At 43.0% G+C, this 18,244-nt stretch overlaps 1 protein-coding gene and 1 long non-coding RNA gene across 3 annotated transcripts in view; one reads left to right on the top strand and one right to left on the bottom strand.

Annotated features, from left to right (window-relative positions):
• Positions 1–556: 556 nt before the first annotated feature.
• On the bottom strand, positions 557–4,693 carry LOC308234453. Its single transcript, XR_013959068.1, has 3 exons — positions 4,347–4,693; positions 3,236–3,431; positions 557–1,651 (listed from the first exon to the last, which is right to left on the bottom strand). It is a non-coding gene; the product is annotated as an uncharacterized lncRNA (long non-coding RNA).
• Positions 568–18,244, top strand: part of WBP1L (WW domain binding protein 1 like) — a 55,371-nt gene continuing 37,694 nt past the window's right edge. For both annotated transcript variants that reach the window (XR_013959061.1, XM_080642136.1), the window contains exon 1: positions 568–1,219. Coding sequence is in view for 1 of the 2 variants with exons in the window: in XM_080642136.1 (XP_080498262.1) it covers positions 1,130–1,219 (90 nt within the window). In the remaining variant the exon portion in view is untranslated. The remainder of the gene's footprint in view (positions 1,220–18,244) is intronic.

The following is an 18,244-nucleotide window of genomic DNA, read 5'->3' as shown; positions in this document are numbered from 1 at the left end:
GGGGTGGTGGCGGGGGTGGGGGGGCGGGTGGGGGGAGTGGTGGTGGTGGTAGAGCACCCTTGTTGTGGTGTGTGAAAAGAGACCATTTGTGTTTAGCCAGAAGAGGTGAACACGGATTAAAGCCTTTGGGGGTGGATTTCAGAGCTATTTTTGTGGTAGAGTGACTAGAATTTTGTCCCTGGAACTTGTGGTGACGAAGCACTGTGCCTCAGCTAAAGGCACTGTCTCATAGGAACTGCAAGTGGCCCTAAGCCAGTGGTCGGCAAACTCATTAGTCAACAGAGCCAAATATCAACAGTACAACGATTGAAATTTCTTTTGAGAGCCAAATTTTTTAAACGTAAACTTCTTCTAACGCCACTTCTTCAAAATAGACTCACCCAGGCCGTGGTATTTTGTGGAAGAGCCACACTCAAGGGGCCAAAGAGCCGCGTGTGGCTCGCGAGCCGCAGTTTGCCGACCACCGCCCTAAGGTATTGCTTGGCCAGTTTGAGACCAGCAGAGGGACCCTGGTACTGAGGCTGTGCTTCAAGACAAAAGATATCAAAAAATTTTTAGATTGCAGTTGTTTTATTCTTTAGGAGCGCCCGGCTACCTTCTTAAAAAAATAACATTTGCCAACACCATTTCGAATCATCATACTCTTTTTCTTTGCTAAACTGTGGCAATCTAATACTTCCGCCACACTCAAGATGGCTATATCCGAATTAGACTTTTCAATACCACGCGTTCGAGGTGGCCCCGCCCCGCGACCGGAGCGACTTCTGACACTCCGCATTTACTCCGGCTTGCAGCACCCAAGATGGCCCAGCTTCCTCCTACTTTTCATTGGCTGGATCCTTCTGGTTTTCCGTCTTCATGGGGCGGGACTTCAATAGGGGGCGGGACTTCGATTTGATCGACAGCCACTTGGATGAATGGACGGAGGGCACGGGCCAATGAAGCGCTGGAACTGGAGAACCTCCCCAGTGTTTGGGGGGTGTTTTGGCTGGGGTGGAGCAGAGCCGGAAGCGGGAGGGGAGAGTGAAACAGGAAAAGAAGGGAAGACGGAAGAAGAGGAAAGAGGTGGAGAGGGAGGAGGAGGAGGGTGGTGGCGGCGCCGTGGCGGAGGAGCAGGAGCAGGAGGGGGATGGAGAGGAGAAGGCTCCTGGGTGGCATGGCGCTCCTGCTCCTCCAGGCGCTGCCCAGCCCCCTGTCAGCCAGGGCTGAACCCCCGCAGGTAAGGGGGAGGGGGCGTCCGGGCCCGGCTGGGAGCCTGGGGGTCGTTGAGGCCTGGCTAGGGGAGGCTGGAGATGGCCTCGCTGCTAGCTGGAGGGGGCTGAAGAGTGTTGTTGCCAAGAGTTGAGGGGTCCCGAGAGGGACACCTATGCGTGGAGTGGACAGGACCTAAGGGGGCGTCGGTGTTTAGCTGAGGGACACCTGTTTTGGTTTCTGGGAGGTTGGCAGAGGCATGGTGCCAAGCGAGTTCGGGCCTTTGAGACGGCTGTTAGGTCAGGTGGGCTGGGATGTCTGTGACTGGATAGTGGTGCCAAGTGGGGCATGTGGGGTGCATTCGTGTTCCCTGTGGAGCAGGTCTCCAAGCAGCGGTGCCGCGTGCACGTCCGTGCGGGTCGGGTCCGTGGGCTCCCGAGCTCGCCTGAGGGAGGAGGGGCTGAGAGGATATTTATTTCAGGCTGGAACAGGGGAATGTTCTGAGGGCACCATTTTTCATAGTGCTGGAGTTAAGGGGTTGGAGGAAGGACTCTTGGAAGGCAGGTGGGATGAAGTAGACCGGGCCCCCTCAGGAGGGGGGCACACTTGAGTTCTGATAAGCTTTTACTGTTAGGCTGGCCGGCCTGGGAGAGCCGGTCGCTGACGCTGATTTGGGCTAGCCTAAGGCTTTTGAGCAAACGGTGCTGCTGATGCCAATACGGGCAGCAAATGGAGCACCCCAAATGGAGCTTTTCTTGCTAGGTGGCTTGCTTTTTATTCAGGCAGAGAGGCTGGCTTGTGTTGATTCCAGCTCTGGCTGGCATTTCGAAACCTTAATGGGAGCATTACTCCTAATGCCAAGTTGGGTGGGGTGCACTAGGGGTAATCACCCCTCCTTTCCTTGCGTTTGGCAAGGCTTTCCCATTCTATTTTCTTCACTTTCTGTTCCCTTCCCTGTCTTTTCAGAAACACACACACATGATGGCAGAATCTATACAGCCTAGTACTTGAACCTTGCGTTGTGATCAAGAGTAGCAGCAGAGTCCCAGCAAAAATACTTATCTTTTCCCTTAGGAGTTCATGAGCTGCCTATTTACATACTGTATGCATCTTTGTTTTGTCCATTAGTATTCTTTATTTTAAAGATTAAATGAGGTGAAATTCACATAAGCTATTCAAAAACATTTGACCATTTTAAAGTGAAAAATTCAGTGGCATTTAGTATATTAACAATGCTGTGCAACCACCACCTCTATCTAGTTTCAAAACATCCCAAAAGAAACCCCCCACCCATTAAGCAGTTCCCCCCATCCCCCACTTTCCCTGTCCCTGGCAACCACCAATATGCTTTCTGTCTCTATGTGTTTACCTATTCAGAATATTTAATATAAATGCAATTCTACAGTGTGGCCTTTTGTGTCTGGGTTCTTCCCTTAGCATAATGTTTTCCTGATTCATCCATGTTGTAGCATGAACCAGTACTTAATTATTTTTTATGGCTGTGTAATACTCCACTGTATGGCAATACCACAATTTGCTTATTTATCGATTGAAGTGTCCTGTTTTTTTCTTCAGAGTATATTTATGTATATTAGAAATAACATGTGAACGTAATAGTGCTCATTTTCTGGGCCAGTATATTCTCTTTTCTAAGTCTGAACTCTCGTTTTAGGTTTTGTGGGGCTCTTTATTTTCCCAGTTAAAATCAAACTAGCAGGAGAAATAAATTTTCTTTGTCCATTCGAAAAGTCACAACCATTTGGACTGGTAAAATTAAGTATAAATGCTGACAGAACAAAACATAGGACAAACTGTTGTTTTTCCTTTGCACCTGTCTATTTCTGTCTCTCTAAAGGGTGTTTCCAGTTACCAATGAAGAAATAGCATTGCTAAAGGGTTGATTTAGGAATGTTGAGCCTTCGGAGGTGGGTGCCCAGGGTCTGTGGACTGCCTCACTCTATTGGAGGGGCGTGGTAGACCTCATAGTGGTGAGAAACATCCATTTCTTTAGCAGGAGGAAGGATGGCAAGTGGAGGTTCCTTACCATGTCATGCAAGCCTGGGAGAAAATGTGGGAGAGGATCTTCAGTGTCATGTCCTAATAGCAGTTTGTTGAGCACAGGCTATTTTCTTATCATGTCTCTGGCACTTCCAATACTTATTTTGGGGACAGGGTGGCTTTTGTACTTTGTTCCATTTGGATGGATGCACTGACCAGCAGCTATTATGTGGTTACAGTTCCTGCAGAGAAGGGAAGGTTTTTGTAATGAGTAGTCTCCCTCTTCCTGACCCCTTTCCTCCTCCTTAATACCCTGTCTCTTTGTCAGAGAATACTGTATATCTATAGTGAGATTTGTGTTTTGAATTTTTAACTTTTGGGATGGAAGCTATTATATAATTATTAACTCTGAATCTACCACAGTATAGCCAATTTGGTTTTTGTTGATTTTTGGCTTGTAGAAATCAGTAAAGAAAAAAATTCAGAGACCTTTTTGGCACAGGACCCACTTCAGGTACACACTGTCCTTATTTCAACAAGTGACTTTCAGCTAACTCTGAATTGAGGAGGACTCTCCACACTTACTCCTTGTTGAAATGGCTCTATTAAGTACAACTTTTTTTTTTCCATATGCATTTAGTATACGAAAAACATGATATTTAGGTGCTTGCTTTCCCTCTTAATAGCTCTGCCCTGGAACAACCATTTCTTGCTATCCTGGCCCAGGAAAGTTCATTAGCTTAGCTCACTTCTGTGTTTAGGAACTTAGACTTAACTCACCTATATAGGTTATTGCAATTCAGTTCTGAGTCCTTGAATCCATAGAGAATAAAAAAACAGTAAGGTCTCTAAATAGTAAGGCCTTGGCATTTGTCTCTTCCAGTTAAATTATGATTGAGATAACATAGATCTATTTTTTCTCTTTTTGATTAGGCTTAACCAGAAAAACCTGGCTATATTATCTAAAATAAAGATTTAGTAAAGAAGTCTTTTTCCATGAAGTGACTCAACCAATGGCCTGGGCACAAATCTCTAGAGATACAGTCATTCCTTTTCCTCTGCCATGCTTAAATCTTTGGATGGGGCCGTCGTCCCTGCAGTTTCCCCCCAACTCTCAATAGTATGCTCATTGGCCCCTAATTCCCTCCTTTACTCACCTACATTGCCCCAGTTTTCAGTCCAGAAGCCCTTCTTTCTTAAAAATGGCATTTCAGTGCAATCACCAACACTCCTTCTTGTAGAATAATGGGATAGGAGACTTCCAGATTCGAATCCTCTTTCCTTCAATTTTTAAGTCTGTCTTATACACCAAAGTGAACAATTGTTGAAAATCAATACCTTGAGTTTCTGTAAAACCTTTCAGTAGAATTCAGCAACATATACCAAAATGTCTACTCTGCAGCAGGCTATTATCGTTAGGCATTGGGAACCCTCAAATAAGTAACAGACTCCCTGTCCTCAAGGAGCTGGTCATCTTGTGGGAAAGACAGATAGCACACACAATGATTTGTAATCCAGAGGGATCAATGTTGTAATGGAAGTGCAAACAAAGGCCAGTGGGAGCAACTGATTCTGCTAGGGCCAGGGGAAGGTGGGGATTAGGTAAGAGGCATTTGGACGTGCTCTGAAGGATGAAGGATAAGTAGAATGTCTATAGACCAGGAAGGGGAGAAGCCCATTCCAGAGAGAAAATGGAGCATGCATTTGAAGGAGGCATCTTCCTATGGAGACGGAATCTTCCTATGTGGGTGTGGGAAGGAGTGTGAAAGTAGTGAGACTTGAAAGGTAGACTGTGGTTGGATGGTAAAGGAGGCCTTTTATCCGTTCATTGATGCAGTGCTTATCCAGGAGAATGTTCTGTGATGTTGGAGGAAATTATCTTCCTGCACTGTTCATTGTGGTAGCCACTTATCCATGTGTGGCTCTTGCGTATTTGAAATGTGGCTAGGATAACTGAGGAACTGAATTTTTAATGACATTTAGTTTTTTTATATCAACTTTCTTGAGATGTAATTAACATGTCAAAAGAGTCATCCTTTTAAAGTGTCCATAAAATGCCTTTTTATAAGTTACAGAGTTGTGTGACCATTACCACTATCTAATTTTAGGACATTTTCAGTCACCCCATAAAGGAGCCTCAGAGCCATTAGCAGTCTCTCTCCTTTTCACACCCTCCTGCCCCCGCCCCTGGCGACCACTAATCTACTTCCATCTCTGGATTTGCCTGTTCTGGACAGTCCATATAAACGCAATCATACACTTATGTGGTCCTTTGTGACTGGCTTTCACTTAGCATAATGCTTTTAAGATTCATCAGTTAATGTTGACAGATCAACTTATCATCACATGTATCATTATATTGTCCCTTTTTGTGGACGATTAATATTCAGTTGTATGAATGTACCGCATTTTATTTATCCACTCCTAAATTGACGGTCATTTAGGCTGTTTCCACTCCTGGGTTATTATGAATAATGCTGCTGTGAACATGCGTGTACAAGTTTTTGTGTAGACATATGTTTTCATTTGTCCTGGGTATGTACCTAACAGTGGAATTGCTGGGTCATATGGTAACTCTATATGTAATCTTTTGAGGAACTGCCAAACTGTTTTCCAAAGTGGTATGATATTTATTTTAATTAATTTAAATGAAATAGCTACATGTGGCTACCGACTACATATTAGACGATGCAAATCTAACAGCTTTCCAATGGGGGCATGGGGTATAGTCTAACACAGTGGTGAGGTTATGAGCTCTGGGGGCAGCCCACCTGAGTTCCAAACCTGACTCTTCTACTTAACTATCCTTGAGCAAATTACCTAACCTCTTTGTGCCTTAGTTTCCCCATCTATAAAATGGGAGTAGTAAGTAAATAAACCTAATGGGTTTGTCCTGAGGTGAAAAGACAATATATGTAAGGCTCTTGGACTATGTTTAATGGTTATTAAATATAATAATTTTCACTACAGTTAATATTGGTCGTCTTCAGAGTACATTGTGGTTGGTAAGTAATTACCAACTCCCAAACGAAGTTTGGAAACTGAGATTCGAAAGTGACTTCCTTGATTCTATTCCATCACTGAGTTTAAGTTTGTCCCTGTTATTTTTTAGCTATGTAGGTCACTTTTCATGGTGAATCTATGTGTTCAGAGTAGTGGTTCTCAGTTGGGGACAGTTTTGCTGCTTCCAGAGGACATTAGTCAGTGTCTGGAAACATTTTTGGTTTGTTACAATTTGGGAGTGCTACTGCATCTAGTGAGTGAAGGCCAGTGATGCCGCTAAACATCCTACAATGCTCAGGATGGTCCCTCTCAACAAAGAATTGTCTTTGTTGTGAGTAGGGCCAAGGTTGAGAAACTCTGGTTTCTTACCAGATCCTACTTAATTATCACAGGGTTCCTATAAAGAGAGAGCATAGCATTGTGAAGTGTATGAAATACCCTCTGACAACACATTTTAGGTGGGATAACTTAAAGCTTTAAATCCCGAATCTTGATTACTCTCAGATTTGTTGACATGTTACCATTCAGCCCTACTTTGTCAGCCAACATCAGATTGAAAAAAGCATTTTTTTTTTTAGTCTGTGGTTTAGAAAGCAGGTGAGCCCTCCCTTAATCACCCAGTCTTGAACTTTCTTTTCCCTTGCTTTGGGCTGCCTTTGTGGTTTTATTTGAAGAACATGTTTGTTTTGCCCCAGTGAAGCTGATGGCCAGTTACTTTCTTTTCTCAGTGTCCTCCATGGCCCTAATCGGAACTGAGTCATGTTCTTAGAACTTTTTCCTCTCCCCCTTCCAAGTCTTGGCTCTACTCTCATGTTCAGCCTCACGGACGTTTGCTTGTTCTCATACACGCTCAGCCTGCAGAAACTATTAGGTGTTTTCAGGGTCACCAGGAGGGAAGCTGACTCCTGCTCATCAGGAAGCTGTGTCTAGAGGAGAGCCTTCTCTTGCAGGCCTCAGGATACAGCTCATTGTGGATGTTGGGCACTAGCCAGCAACTCTTATAAATACTGTGGCTACTTTACATGGCTTTGGGTACAAAATTCCAACTGCCTTTGGAATTCCTGGCCATCCATATGCCCTAGAGGGCCTCTTTCCTGTCATAAATGGTTAGGAATAACGCTTGAGGGACCATCAGGATCCAGGTAGGTTTATTTCATACCCTACAACCCAGTTGTGGGCACTGCCAGGACCACTGATCCAACTATAAGTTCAGAGACCGTCCGAGCAGCCACTGAGTGACAGGGCGCAGTGATAGTGGGTTCTGACCTGTCTACTCAGTGGCATACAACAGGCAGGCTGATGTCTGGCTGTGGACGCCTCCCTTTTGGACCATCCTTTGTATTTCCACTAGGTGGAGCAAAGTCTGGCCAAAAAACTGCTTGCAATGTGGAAACCACAAACAAAGAAATACAAATAAATAGAGAACATTGCAATCTGGGAAATAAGGAGAGGGGAAACATCTCATCCTACTGAATTCTACGGCTTGTTGATACAGTTCTGGCTTTCCCAGTGTGGGAATTAAAGTAGGTCATTCTCCCAGACTTGTAGATCGCCAGGCTTGCATGGGATGCTCTTACTCACTCAGCTACATTCTCATGGCCTTGATTTATTTACTTTGGTTTTCTTCTTTCCATACTTCCTTCTTTGGGAAAGCAGATGAGCCGCGTTTGTATCTTCTGTTCCTGGTGCCATCATCTCCCTCAGAGGGCCACAGCTAAGTTTTGATTCATGATCTTAGGTGTTTTAAAGAATTTAATTTAAACTTGTTTTGGAAGAGGTAAAAGTGAGCGGAAGACGATGCAAGGATATTGTGGCTGAGAAGGGTGTTGGACCTAGAGTCAAGTTATAAAAACATGTCTGTTTTTATTTCTAAGTGTCAAGCAAGACAGATCTTATGTTGTAACACTGTTTCATTAAACATTCTTGCAGCTCAGAGGCATCTGTTCATGGCTAAAGTATTCATGTTTTTCATAATTCTACATGCTGTTTTTGTTCACCCTTTCCTAAATTACGTTCCTCACCTAAAATTGGCAGTTTCACTCCATTTGTATTAAAAACCAACCTAACATAGAAACAACAACAAAAAACTCCACAGCTTCATTTATTGCCCGGCCGTCGTGGCTCAGTGGTTGAGCATTGACCTATGAACCAAGAAGTCACAGTTTGATTCCCAGTTAGGGCACATGCCTGGGTTGTGGGCTCCATCCCCAGTGTGGGGTGTGCAGGAGGCAGCTGATTAATGATTCTCTGTCATCATTGATGTTTCTTTCTCTCTTCCCTTCCTCTCTGAAATCAATAAAAATATATTAAAAAATAAAATAAAGCAAAACAAAAATAGAACTCCATAGCTTCATTTATTGGTCAGAACTTAGTATTTTCCCTTTAGTGGCTTCTTTGGGTGAGAAAGTTAATATTTGGCTTTTTACACTGGGGTGTTGGAGCATTGCAGCTCTTTAGTAGTTGAATAGTGTGAGAGTTGAATCGTGTGAGAAGTTCATCATCCTGTGTACTTTTTTCTTATTTCTTTAAAAAAAAAATATATATATGTATATATATATATGTATATATATGTATATGTATATGTATATGTATATGTATATGTATTCAACTTCCTGACCGGGAATTGAACCATGACCTCCTGGTTCATAGGTCGATGCTCAACCACTGAGCCACACCAGCCGGGCTCACATCAGTTTTTAATTACACAAAAATAACACATGTCCCTAACAATGTTAAATTATCTAGAAATACAACAGTGCTTAGAGTAAAAGGTGAAAGTCTGTGGTTTGGTGTGTATTTTTGGTGGTTTTTGTGCTTATGCTGCCAATTTATAGATATACAAGGTGGACAAAGGTAGGTTTACAGTTGTGAGTACACGAAACAGTTTATTTTGTATTATTATTTATTATTATTGTATTATTTGTATTATAACTGTAAACCTACTTTTGCCCCAACCCTTTAGTAATAAATTCACATATATACATTTATTTATATATACACATATATGTGTATGTGTGTATATATAAATATATATATATAAATAACTCCTATAAATAAATGTAAAGTTGGTGGTATGTGTAGGGTTCTTTATTGTCTTTCATTTTATAAAACAAAAATGGGGTAATTTATAACATGCACTTTTTAAAACCTGAATATATTGTGTTATACCTCTGATTTTTTTATTTTTTAAACATTTAAAAAATTACATCCAATTTTTTTTGTGTGTGTGTTTCTTTTTAATCCTCACCTGAAGGTATTTTTCCCATTGACTTTTTTTTTATAGAGAGAATGGAGGGTAGGGGGAGAGAGAGAGACAGAGGCGGGGAGAGAGAGACAGAGGGAGAGAGAGAGAGATGAGAAGAGAGGAGAAGAGAAGAGAGAAAAGAAGAGAAGAGAAACATCTATGTGAGAGAGACATACTGATTGGGATCAAGCCTGGGGAATCGAACCCATGACTCTTCAGTCCGCTGAGCCAAACCGGCCAGCGCACCTCTAATGTTTTTTAAATGCCTGTATGTTATTGCATTAGACCTTTATTTATTTAATCACTCCTTTATAGATAAACATGCGTTGTGTCCAAGTTTTTGCCAGGTAAACATTGTTGTACTTAATTTCTTTCTGTAGTTGTGCTAGATTCCTAGAAGTGGCATTGGGGATTGTGAAGTTATGGGATATGAAATTTGGGTTCAGTAGTGCCAAGTTGCTCTCCACAGTGGTTCTATCAGTTTACATTCCCACTACTAGGGTATGCAAGGGCTCATTTCCCCAAAATGTAAGCAACATTTCTTGACCTATGTCCTGTGAATATCCTTGAAGAGGTTCCTTCTGATTCTTAACATGAGCACTTGGGGAACATTTCACTTTACTTCTTCAAAAGTTCAGTCCCTTCCCCATCTGCAAGCCCATTGTTCCATTTGCTGAGGAGGAGGATTCACCTAAGGACAGGGAGCCTGTAGCTGGAGAAGTGTAGAAATGCCTGCCCGGGTGCTGAAGGAAGTGGTTTGTAGTCCCCTGGAAAATGTCAGGCAGGTGCCCTGGAACAAAATGTCACTCAGTTGCTATGTAACACACAAGTCTAATTGCATGCCCACCCAACCAACCACCTATTTGTGATGATCATCCCAGAAGAAGGGACCCTTGGAAGTAGCATTGCTGAGTGTACAGACACTGGAGCCACACTACCTCCCTATAATCTTGGACTAGTTAGTTAACTCAGTTTTCTCATCTGTATAATGGGATAATAGCACCTAGCTTATAGGGTTATTGTGAGGATAAATTGAATTAATACTTACAAAGCACTTAGAACAGTACCTGCCACCTAGTAATTAGTAAATGCTAATCTCCCTAAACCAGCTAGGGCAGCCGTGGGCAAACTATGGCCCGCGGGCCAGATCCGGCTGTTCTATCCAGTTCTCTTGCTCTCCCTTCTGCTCCTTTACTTTGAATTTATATTAGTTCACACAAACACTCCATCCATGCTTTTGTTCCGGCCCTCCGGTCCAGTTTAAGAACCCATTGTGGCCCTCGAGTCAAAAAGTTTGCCCACCCCTGAGCTAGGGCGATCTATGTTTAACTTTTGAGGAACTGCCAGGTTATTTTCCATAGCAGCTGTACCATTTTATATCCCCACTAACAATGTATGAAGGTTTCAATTTCTCCACATCCTTTTCACTTGTCTGTCTTTTATATCATAACCAACCTAGTGTATGTGAGGTAGTACCTCACTCTGGTTTTGATTTGCATTTTCTTATAACTAGTGATTGAACAGCTTTTCATAGTTTTATTGGCCATTTGTATATATTCTTTGGAAAAAAATCTATTTGATTTTTTAAAAAAAATATATTTTATTGATTTTTTACAGAGAGGAAAGGAGAGGGATAGAAAGTTAGAAACATCGATGAGAGAGAAACATCGATCAGCTGCCTCCTGCACACTCCCTACTGGGGATGTGCCCGCAACCAAGGTACATGCCCTTGACTGGAATCGAACCTGGGACCCTTGAGTCCACAGGCCGATGCTCTAGCCACTGAGCCAAACCAGTTAGGGCTCTATTTGATTTTTGGCCTGTTTTAAAGTTCCTTATCTGAAGGGAAAGGGGTCAGCCCAGGGGGAGATTTTCCTTTCAACTAGATTTAAGGCTCTGGCCATGTTACCACCTGTTCTCCTGAGTCTAGGCCAACTGCTTTACCTTTCTGAGCTTTCATTACTTCTATCAGCATTGTCCAAAGACTGCCTGAGGCAGCCATTATCTGCAATAAGAGGCCCATGTGGTTAAAGAAGTTACTGTCTTGGTCTCTTTTGGAAATTCAAGATGACCATATTCTACAGTTAAGCCACTGAAGAATCCTACAGTTAGGCCTAATGAGTCCTTTGTCAGATAACTGATTTGCAAATATTTCCTGCCTTTCATTTTTATGTTGTTTTTTTCTCACTTTCTTGATGGTATCCTTTGAAGCATAACTTTTTAATTTTGATGATGTTCAGCTTACCTATTTTTTCTTTTATCACTTGAGCTTTTCGTGCTCCACAACCTGGGCATATGCCCTGACCGTAAATCAAACCGTGACCTCCTGGTTCATAGGTTGACGCTCAACCACTGGGCCACACCGGCTGGGCTCCTAGTTCTTTTAATAAAAATAAAGAGAATTAACCCATGTACCCATCACCAACTTCAGCAATTTTGTCATGGGCAGTCTTGTTTTATCTATTTCCCCTTTCATTTTAATTCATCCCCAGTGAAATTATTTTGAAGCAAATCATAGATTTCACATTATTTCAACCATAAATAGTTCCATTGAATGTCTAAGAAATAAAAGGGTTCTGCTCCTCAAAATAAACACCATCCCATATCATACCCTAAAACATGGACAATAATTTCTTACTGTTATAAGATAGGATCTTGCATGGAACCATTTAAATTAGATCCTGGGGTAAAAACTATTAAAAATTCAACTAATTATGACAGCTCTTCAGTTTTCATAAGTAATTAACCCTCACTAAGTATTCTGCTACTTAGAAAACATTACTCCTCATCTCTGGCTGTGTGGCTCAGTTGGTTGGAACATCATCCTGTACAAGGAAAGGTTGCGAGTTCGATTTCTGGTCAGAGCACTTACCTAGGTTGTGAGTTTGATCCCTGGTTGGGGCATGTACTGGAGGCAACCAATTGATGTTTCTTTCACCTCTCTCTCTCTCTCTCTCTCTCTCTCTCTCTCTCTCTCTTTCTCTCTTCCCCCCTCTTCCCCCCTCTTTCCCCCTCCTCCCCGTGGATGCACTTTGGCTGGTATGGCTTAGTTGATTGGAGCTGTTGTCCTGTATATAAAAAGGTTGCGATTTGATTCCTGGTTAGGGCATATGCCTGGGTTGGAGGCTCGATCCCTGGTAGGGGACATGCAGGAGGCAGCTAATTGATATTCTACTCTCATGTCAATGTTTCTCTTTCTCTCTCTTCTTTTCTCTCTCAAAATCAACAAAAAATATTTTAAAAAATCAATGGCAGTCTACCCTCAGGTGAGGATTAAAAACAAACAAAAAAACCCACACAATACCCTTCAAAAGTGCTTCTCCAACCACAGCTTTCTATATTTTACTTGAACAGGTCTAGTGGTGGAGTTTTAATCCTGGCAAACCTTTTTTACACCCCTCAAAACTTTAATTGTCATTTTGTTTGGCACACATTCATTTCTAACTTCTGCCCAGTACTTAAAGTGAAAGATTAGCTTATGACTTTTGCCCTCAATTTCTAGTGTAGGGAGACTTTTTGGAAAAAAACCCTCCCCTTATCTGAGATTGCACAAATGTTCAGAGAAATCTGGGAAAATAAGGAGACCCCATGAGTGCATTTTCTTTCTCTTGTTAATCTTCACTTGAGGATATTTTCCCATTGATTTTTAGAGAGAGTGGAAGGGAGGGGGAGAGATACAGAGAGAGAAAAATCGATGTGAGAGAGACACATTGATTGGTTGCCTCCCACGTCCCGACCCAGCTGGGGATCGAGCCTGCAACCAAGGTATGTGCCCTTGATTGGAATTGAACCCACGACGCTTCGGTCCAAGGGCCAACGCTCTAAACACTGAGCAAATCTGGCTAGGGTCCTATGAGTGTATTTTCTCCTTTTTAAGCTGTCCAAGGGTGCAAGCTTTGTGGTCCCCCTCTCCTTCCCCCAGATCCCTGCCTGGCTGACTGTGCCCACCCTCAAGATAGGGTATTAGGGGTTTCACAGCAGATGCTCAAGGCTGCTGAAGGAGAAATGGAACGTAGAATATGGAGGCTGAAAGACTGTAGAGATCATGTTGCTATGAAAGGAAGTTCAGTAAGAAAGAGAGTCTGTGCTATTCAAAATGTAGCAGATTTAGAGCTGAACAGGCTTAACTGTGGGACTCTTCAGAGGCTTAACTGTAGAGCATGTGCATAGTAAATCTCCAAAAGTGACCTTAGACTTTTTTGACCACATGGGCCTCTTATCAGCAGAATTGGCTGTTGCGGGCGGGGGGTGGGGGGGGTGGGCGGGGGTTTGAGGGTGGGGAGATGGTGTCTCTGGACAATGCTAACAGAAGTAATGAAGGCTCAGAACAGCAAAGTAATTGGCCCAGGGTCGTGAGAATAGGTGGTCGCATGGCTGGTCTAGAATGCCAGAGTCCTGACAGAGTCTAGTTGAAAGGTAAATCTCCCCCTGGGTGTTACTGCATGGGGCTCCCTGGGAAGACCTCTGTCCCCTAATCTTACTTCTGGGTCATTCACACTTTCAGACCTTCAATAGACTCTTCTGACAAGTGGGGATTGTAATAACTGTCTAGCCCTGTCACCAGCTGATGTAAGGAACAACTAAAATGAATATGAAAATAGTTTATAAACCTTGAGTTCTCTGCAAGAAAGATATTTTATTGTGTTTCTCACTGGTTAGTGCCACCTTTTCTGCAATTTCCCACTTCTTACAACTTACGGGAGTGATAAACTGAATGTTTTCCACCATGAAATCTTAAGAACTGGCGTAGATTTGGTTACCACATAGCCTAAGGAGAGAGGAGGTAATATTTGATTTACATAAGATCCAGGAAATGAGGGAAGGCATGGTGCTGGGAGCTGTGTTTTCACCTAGATCTTAACTAAGTTTCACAATCCTTTATGCAGAAAAGGCAACTTCTAGGTGTTGCTTATGGAGTTATCTGGTGAATGGGAGACAAAACCAGGAGCAGCTTTGTCCCAATCGCCGTAATTAAAAAACAAATGTTGGGGGTTTAGATCAAGTCCCTTGAAGAAGGGACTTTTGCTTCTGAGGTGGCCTAAGTACTTTAAATCCCTCAGCTGCGAAATTAGAGACGTACAGATGATGAGCTCCAGAGAGGGTGTAGTAGAATCAAACCTTGGAGTAATATCAGGTGCTTTCTTCATCTCTCAGCTGTTTATCAGGTTTCTATGGCCAGGAAAATGTTACCCACGCTAATGTTTGGGGATTCAGCTATATGAGCTTCATTTTTACAATCTTCTTTTTAGTCATGAAGTCTGTTCAACCATGTAACAATCTTTCATTGAGGGCTTATTTTGTGCAAGGTATTGTGAGGGACACAGAAGTGAGAGTTATGGATCTTGCCCTTAAATTGTGTGAACTTGAGAAGAGGAGGTAAGCCCGAGAATAAATAACTTTGCTGAGTGTCTGAGCACAGAAAACAGATAAGTGGATTTTTCTCTAAAAGCACAACCAAGATGGTCTTTCTCTGGACAATGCAAATGATTGCTCTTATGACCTTAAACCTAGAGGGTCTGGTTTAAGGGACTGCTTCCAGGGACTCAGAGTTGAAGTGCCTTTAATAAAATGACTTTCATTTTAGTTTTTCTGTGTGCCTGCCACACTTTGCATTCACCTTTCCACCTAATGTGGACCACATCTCTCTTTGTTTTGCCCAAAGTTTAAATAAAAGTGAAAGATGAAATCAGACTTAGTAGAGGCCTGGAAGACAAATTTTCCTAATGGATTTCTCTTCCCAAGTTCGGAGTGTGTATCATGTAGTGTGAGTGACCTCTGTACCTCCTTATGTTGTTATGCCAATCTTTGGTTTAAAGAACAGTTCATTAGGAGACACGAAATGTGTCCGGGGACAGCCCTGAGCCTGGCTTGCTAATTTTCATATAATTCTTGGCTACTTGCCAGTTTGGTTGAGGTTGAACTGTTTCTAGGGCAGGAAAGATGAACCTTGCGTTTTGTTTTGTGCGTGTGGGTGTGGTTTTGTTTTTTTTAATCCTCACCCGAGGATATTTTTCCATTGATTTTTTAGAGAGTGTGGAAGAGAGAAGGAAAGTCAGAGAGAAATATCGATGTAAGAGAAACACATCAATTGGTTGCCTCCTGCACGCGTCCTGACTATGACCTGGGCCGGGGAGGAGCCTGCAACTGAGGTACGTGTCCTTGACTGGAATCGAACCTGGGACCCTTCAGTCTGCAGGCTGATGCTTTATCCACTGAGCCAAACCGGTTAGGGCAAACCTTGCGTTTTGGTATGAGGGCAGACAGGCTGCTGTTACGTTTGATAAAGCTAAATTTGCATATCCAGCAATAGCCCATTAACCATCAATGATGGCCCACTGTCAGTGTTGAGTTTCAGAGACCCCTGTACTCTCTGGTGAGGGCAGCAATGTTCATCCATGAAAGTAATAAATATTGTGGAGTGATTGATTGTCAGCACAAAAGGATTTTTTTTTGTTAGAGGATGAGAGAAGCAAGAGGCAGAAACCTTAGGAAGCTGTTGTAAAGTGGTTTCAGCTTCTGCTACTTTCATTTCTCTTTAAAAGACTGAGACTGTACATTGACCAGGGTATCTTCCTTCCACCTCTCCCACTCCCATAGTATAACAAAGTCACCTGAAAGATTTATCATATTTTAGTAGTAAATATAATTAAACAAGCAAAAGGAGAGCCCAAGATACTTAGTAAACCAGAAATTCCTGTCCTAGATATTTTTGGCACTGTCGTCATTCAAAAGAAAAAAATGTGCTGGTCACAAGTACTCAGTAAAGACACACATTGTAGGGCCTCTACAGTCTACCTCCAGCTGACCTTTGCTTCATCTTCCACCTTTCTCGGATGCTCCTTGTGTCCTTGTTTCCATGGTTTTGGCCATGGTTGGCGCATTCTAGTGTGCTCATCTTCCCACCCAAACCCTACACCGTATTTTAGTACCCATCTCTTAAAACTTTCTTTGGTCATTCTGTCTCTCAACACTCTCCCTTGTTCAAGCCCTTCTTGGACTTAATGTCTTTACTCCCCTCCAACATTTATTATGAAGTGCCTATGTTTGTTTCTGTGTCTGCTGTCTTTTCTTCCTAATTGGGTAAATAAATAAATCCTCCAGGGTAAGACTAATTCGTTCAGTAGTCCATCCTTCTCATTCCCATGATATATCCTGGATGACTGGATGTGACTGTGACATCGGGTCACAAAAGATACCAAAATGTTACCTCCATATGTGTTCAAGACATTTTGGAGCCAAATAGGCCTGGTTGGAACACTGGTTCCACTGCCTACTAGGTGTGGGTCCTTCAATGACTTGCCTAACTTCATGGAAGCTCATGTTTTTCATCTGTTAAATGTCAGATATCAACATATGTTAGAATCCTCTCTCTCTGAAATATATCTTTTGGTGTTTAGCAAGTGATTATGTACTGCATTTAAGAGCTGTATGCCTAGCCTTCTCTCTGTGAAGACCCAATAGTAAGAAAGCATCCACAGGTTTTCATGGAGACCCTGTAGAGGAAATAAGCCCCGTGACTTAAAAAGCTCCTTGTCGTCCTCAGAAACTAGGAGTGGTATGTTTTCTTGCCTGGGCAGGCTTGCTACACGTCTGCCTTTGTTCAGCCCCAGGACACAGATAAGCTAGTATTCTTGGCTTCTGGCAGCTAACTGATCCTTAGCATTTCTACTTGGCAAAGTTCTGAAAAAATCTTTGTTCTGAGTTTGGAATTCTTCCCATGGAATTCCCCAAAATAATTACTTCAGGATCCTTTTACTGATGCCCAGCCTCACGTTCACGCCGTGAAGGTACTTGGTTTGACTCTCATGGTGGCACTCACCTTGCTTTGGGTTTGAGTTAGTATTCCAGTCTGTTGTATGTTTTTTTTGTCAGAACTCTAAAACATTTAAGTGTACCTGTGCCAACCTGAGGAAAAAAAGGTCTCTTACCTTAGATGTTCTGTGTCTGCTTAGCAGTCTCTAATCAAAGCTCCTGGAAATAAAATGGCCTTAGATCTGGACATTATCTCTTACCCCAGACGCCTGGAAGTTGCTGTCCTATTCTGATAAAATTCTCTTTCTTCAGATTTCTTTACTTCAAAATTAGAATTCCCCTTCAGCCTCAGCCATCCAGATGACTTGAATGTGGGAACAGGTCACCAGGTTACCTGAGATCCAAGGCATGGGAAGGTCTTCCACTCTGGCTTGCTCCTTGTCTGGGGCCCGGCTGTGTGCTGGGAACAAATGAGAACCTTAGGGCTTTCCCAGTCATTTACCTCACAGAACTCTGGCTGCAAAGTGAGTCAGAATGGCAGTTCTAGGGCCCATGGGCCCTGGCTCCACATTCCGGAACACCACTGTCAGATCCAGTTTAAGTGGCTGTCTTTTAAACAGGGTTCTGGGGCACAGACTAGGGACAATGTTCAACTGACCCTCAATTCTATTTTATTTATTTATTAGTAACTTCCAATCTAATATCATTATTAATTTTACTAGAGGCCCGGTGCACGAAATTTGTGCACTGGGGGGGGGGGTGTCCCTCAGCCCAACCTGCACCCTCTCCAATCTGGGATGCCTCGGGGGATATCTGACTGCCTATAAACAGGCAGTCGGATATTCCTTTCACAATCCGGGACTGCTGGCTCCCAACTGCTCGCCTGCCTGCATTCCTGATTGCCCCTAACCACTTCTGCCTGCCAGCCTGATCACCCCCTAACCACTCCCCAGCCAGCCTGATTGATGCCTAACTGCTCCCCTGCCAGCCTGTTTGCCCCTAACTGCCCTCCCCTGCAGGCCTGGTCACCCCTAACTGCCCTCCCCTGCAGGCCTG

This window comes from Plecotus auritus, assembly GCF_963455305.1.
Source record: "Plecotus auritus genome assembly, chromosome: 9".
Lineage (NCBI taxonomy): Eukaryota > Metazoa > Chordata > Mammalia > Chiroptera > Vespertilionidae > Plecotus > Plecotus auritus.
Note: the sequence above shows the minus strand (reverse complement) of the source record. Positions and strands in the feature narration are given on the sequence as shown.